Source organism: Berghia stephanieae, chromosome 15 (genome assembly GCF_034508935.2).
Source record: "Berghia stephanieae isolate SIO BIC M18660-M18661 chromosome 15, UCSD_Bste_1.3, whole genome shotgun sequence".
In the NCBI taxonomy this organism is placed as follows: Eukaryota; Metazoa; Mollusca; class Gastropoda; order Nudibranchia; family Aeolidiidae; genus Berghia; species Berghia stephanieae.
Window position 1 is genome coordinate 8,471,653 of NC_088374.1, and position 5,000 is coordinate 8,476,652.

General features: G+C 34.8%; 1 protein-coding gene across 1 annotated transcript in view; it reads right to left on the reverse strand.

The window, feature by feature from the left end:
• Positions 1-5,000, reverse strand: part of LOC144960324 (cilia- and flagella-associated protein 337-like) — a 50,031-nt gene that overhangs the window by 36,044 nt on the left and 8,987 nt on the right. The window contains exon 9 of the mRNA XM_078893389.1: positions 4,770-4,903. Within this exon, the coding sequence (XP_078749515.1) occupies positions 4,770-4,903 (134 nt within the window). The remainder of the gene's footprint in view (positions 1-4,769; positions 4,904-5,000) is intronic.

Genomic DNA, 5,000 nt, shown 5'->3' on the forward strand with positions numbered 1-5,000 from the left:
GGACTCAACTTTGCATCGAGAGAGGCTCAAATTCAGAACATTCCGATCTGAAAGCGAGAGTCATACCATAGGCCACATAACCGCAAAATAGATTTTTTTTTTTACTCAAACACATAAGCAAAACGCCCTTTCCATACACAATATTTATTAGCCAAAACAAGATCTATAAATCTTTATAACTATAACAAACATTTTCTTTAAAGTTTATGATGTATAATAAAAAAAATTAAAAAATCAGAATGAGTAAAATGTTGGCTGTATCATAATGAATGGGACGATTTCCTGTGATTGGTGAGAAGAGAGTTAACAGTTTATCTCCAGTATCAGACAGACAATGAAAAGCGCATGATAACAAGTAGTCCTTTAGAGCCAAAGGCCCATGGAGCTGGAGTTTATCCCAGTTTCTATAGCATGAAATGGACAATAACAATTGCTTGCTATAATTTGGATAGGACGCTAGTCTATTGCAAAGTACTTTCCACCAGATCTATCAGACCCAGCTCCCCAATCACTGCTGGGTGGACAGGGTGGGGGGGGGGGGTGAGATGGATAGGATGCTAGTCAATCACAAAGTACTTTCTAACAGATCTATCAGACCCAGCTCCCCAATCACTGCTGGGTGGACAGGGTGGGGGGGGGTGAGATGGATAGGATGCTAGTTGATCGCAAAGTACTTTCTAACAGATCTATCAGACCCAACTACCCAATTACTGATGGAAAATAAAATCTCGACTGCACCCGGGATTAATCGCTGTCCCTTTGCTTGTGAAGCGAGGTTCTATACCAACTGAGCTAATGGGACCCCCAGCAATCGCATGATACCTTACGGATAAACAATAATAGTCAAATTGATGGAAGCTTTAATTTCCATTAAACTTGGGCTTGAGCTTTCATATAGCACAATATCTACTAAATGTGCTCAAAGCACTTTCCAAGGGAGGGGGTCCCTGACCAACACCAACACCTAACATGAAGAACAAGACATGACGCCGGTAAGACGATATTACAATATTTTCCGACAGAGACATCGCTGTTAACGACCAGGTACTCATTTTACACCTGAGTATGGTGAGAGAATGTGAGTAAAGAGCATTTTCCAAGGACTCAACTATGTGCTGAGCGAGGCTCAAACCCAGGACCTTCCAATTAGAAAGCGAGTGTCATACCACTAGACCACATAGCTGCACAAAGGGTTCAATACCACTCTAAGTAGGACAAATTCTTCGCTAAAATGCTGAAAGCGCTTTACAAAGGGTCCCTGAACAACAACAACACCTAACATGTAGAACAAGACATGACGCCTGTTAGGCGATATTACAATTTTTTCGGACAGAGACCAGACTGTTAACAGCCAGGTACTCATTTTATACCTGAGTATGGTGACAGAATGTGAGTAAAGAGCATTTTCCAAGGACTCAACCATGCGTCAAGTGAGGCTTGAACCAAGGAACTTCCGATCCGAAAGCACATAGGGTTCAATCCCACTTTAAGAAGTAGCTTGACAAATTATTTTATAAAAGCACTGTTACTATTTATTGTCTACTGAAGCTGGTTCTAATTCTACATAGCTTGGAACCTAAGTGCACATATTAGCAGGTCTGATAACTGAATGCAATTATGGGCCTGTTTTAACATTGTTGTAATGGACAGTATTTTGATTTGGTTTGAAAGTATTTCCATTACAACAATGAGCCCATAATAATGTGGGTTATCAGACCTGCAAATAGGTACCCATTGCTTGGAACCAAATCAGATTGAAAAATGAATTAACAAAAGATGATAAAAAGAAAAATAAGTCACCTCCCTCGTGAATATATAAATAAATAAATAAATAGAGAAATAAATAAATAAATATATAAGTAAATAAATTTTAAAATGTATATATTTATTTATTGTTTGATGTTAGAGTTGGTAGGTACCTTGTCTTGTAGTTCTTAAGAGTGCTCGATAATTTTTGGTTAAGAACATAATATTATATATGATAATATATAAGATGCTACAAATATGTGATCGTTTTAATTATGCTTGCTTGGATAGTAAAATATGGTATAAAATAAAATTAGGCTGATTTCTTTTTTTTAATTCAAAGCTGAAAATAAAAAATAATTAATTAAATGTGAGAATATTTTTTAAATGATTTAATGAATAAAGAAATTATAAGTTAATTGATAAATATATTTGTGTTCCTGAAAAGTCTTGACACCTATCAGATATTTCCTATAGTATCAAATACACCAGTATTTATTCTTCCATTTTGTCATTAACTTTTGTTTAACTGCTATTTCTTGTGTTTAAATTATTATATTTGAAAGAACCGCTATTCCAACATGCGGTTGAATAAACCACTTCAAAGGAATTATGCATCAAACAGCATTTATTGAAACCCTTATTGCAGAGAGATGTGCACCAGTAGAGAGATGTGCACCAGTAAATATTCATGAACGGCTGAAACGTGTACTATGGTGACTTGTGTGTTGGTATTTGATCAGTTCAAATGTGGGTTAAGGGTTTTATTGGAATTGATGCTGTCCCCATCAACCCAGGCTTGCAGTGATCTTTCACAAACTGTATCGACTGCAGCAAATCATTAAAACAATTGACAAACTTATCCGAGTCTCTCATGGATAATACATTCAGACATTTTGGAAAGTTTTGGAATTTCATAGGAAAAAAGAGTTGGATATTATATCATTCAAGAAATCTTGGGTTACAGAAAGGAAAGTGCCCGTTGGATACCAAAAAAATGTTTATACAAACGCATAAACACATTGAAAGTTGCAGTTTTCATCAAGAGTAATAGAACACCCCCTTTATATTCCCGATTTAGCTTTAAGTGACTTTTTCTGTTTTTCAAGACTTCAGAGATACCTCAAGTCAACAAATTTTGGTAGTGATGAAGAGGTGCAGGTGGAGGTGACTCAATGGTGTCTAAGTATGTCAGGTGAATTCTGCTTTGACCTAAACAACAACTGGTGCTGAGTTGTCGCCAACCCTTGGATAGGAATGGACAATAAATGACAATAAATGGAAAGGAAATAAACACTTGGATGGGAACTGACATTGTGTTGAAATTTAAATAAATGACAATAAATGGAAAGGAAATAAACACTTGGATGGGAACTGACATTGTGTTGAAATTTAAATAAATGACAATAAATGGAATGGAAATAAACTTTTGGATGGGAACGGACATTATGTTGAAATTCAAATAAATGACAATAAATGGAAAGGAAATAAACACTTGGATGGGAACTGACATTGTGTTGAAATTTAAATAAATGACAATAAATGGAAAGGAAATAAACTTTTGAATCGGAATGGACATTATGTTGAAATTTAAATAAATGACAATAAATGGAAAGGAAATAAACTTTTGAATCGGAATGGACATTATGTTGAAATTTAAATAAATGACAATAAATGGAAAGGAAATAAACACTTGGATGGGAACTGACATTGTGTTGAAATTTAAATAAATGACAATAAATGGAAAGGAAATAAACACTTGGATGGGAACTGACATTGTGTTGAAATTTAAATAAATGACAATAAATGGAAAGGAAATGAACTAAGCTTTCTTTTGATAGCTTTGTCAATTTCGTATCTTTTATAGTTTTGTAAATACCAGGGAGATGTCAAGACTTTTCAGCTTACCCTTGTACATATAAATATACAAAAATTAGGATCAATATACAAATATAAAAATAGATGATTTTTTTTTCTCTCTGAATGATAAAAAATATTTAAGACTATGATGTAACTTGGTTCCAAACTAATTCTCATTAGGCTCTAAAGTAACTAATTTCAACTCACGCTGCCAGACTGAGACAAAAAAGAAAAGAGAAAATATTAATTTCTTCAAATATAGAAAAGGCATAGGCGTAAATTCCATCAAAGGTGACTAAATAATTTATTTAAAAAAAAAAAAACACAACATAAAACAAAACAAAAAAAAAACAAAGCAAAATAATAAATTGAAAGATTCTTCAGATAAATTAGAAAAGTGAGTGGAGCAGGCACTTATGTTGATAATAACAAGAAATGAAGTGAGTAGGAAAGTGCCAGAAGACAACAGACATAGAATAAAAACTTTGCAGTGGCGATGGGGGCTCGAACCCGCAACCTTACTTGTACGACAACTCCGCCTGTTCAAGCCCCCATTGCCGCCGCAAAGTTTTTATTCTCTGTTGTCTTCCGGCACTTTCCTACTCACTTCAGATAAGTCATAAAATGTTACTTTGGGTTATAAAGAAAGAGCAGCAATTTAACTCATAAAGTTAAGTCTCATTTTCAAAAATCTACCTCGCTAAGTCCCAGGATTGAGGTTTGTTTGCCAGGATGGGGGTCATTTAAACTGATCAATATTTGAAGGACGACTTTTCTGGTCAAAACTTTGAAATATGCGTCTTTCCAGATTATGGCAGTTAACTTGTTAAATTTAGAACAACTACATGTAACGGGGCTGCCCATTTGAAATTTTAAAAATTCGAAGTTCCAATGAAAAAAAAAAGAAGAAAAAGTCACTTTAAACAGCTTTAGAAATAAACAATTTTCTCTCAGCATGGTCCAAAAATGCTCCAAAATCTAGAATAATATAGGCTCTAAGAAGCTAAAATTTCCTTTTCAACAAGATTTGTTTTGAGTCAAAGAGACCTATGCAGCTCTGTGGCTGGAGACAAAAATTCGTATTGCTACGAATTTTTCATAGTTCTAAGCAGGTCTGCATGTAATCTTACTATGATCATATGAAATTATATTTCTATAAATACCTTGCTTCTCTCCTGCTGGGGCGGGTGGGCGTTCAAACAAAGCGATATTGGCCGAGTTAAAGAAAAGGATGTTGATAAAACCTCCCACATCTCCCCATACCAAGATGGCGTCATTGGCGTTGTTGGGGTTGGACCTGGTCATAGAGTATAATGAACATATATATAGATATATAGATGATATTTATATATATAGATGAAATGGAGGACATGGAAACGATCGTATCGGCTACT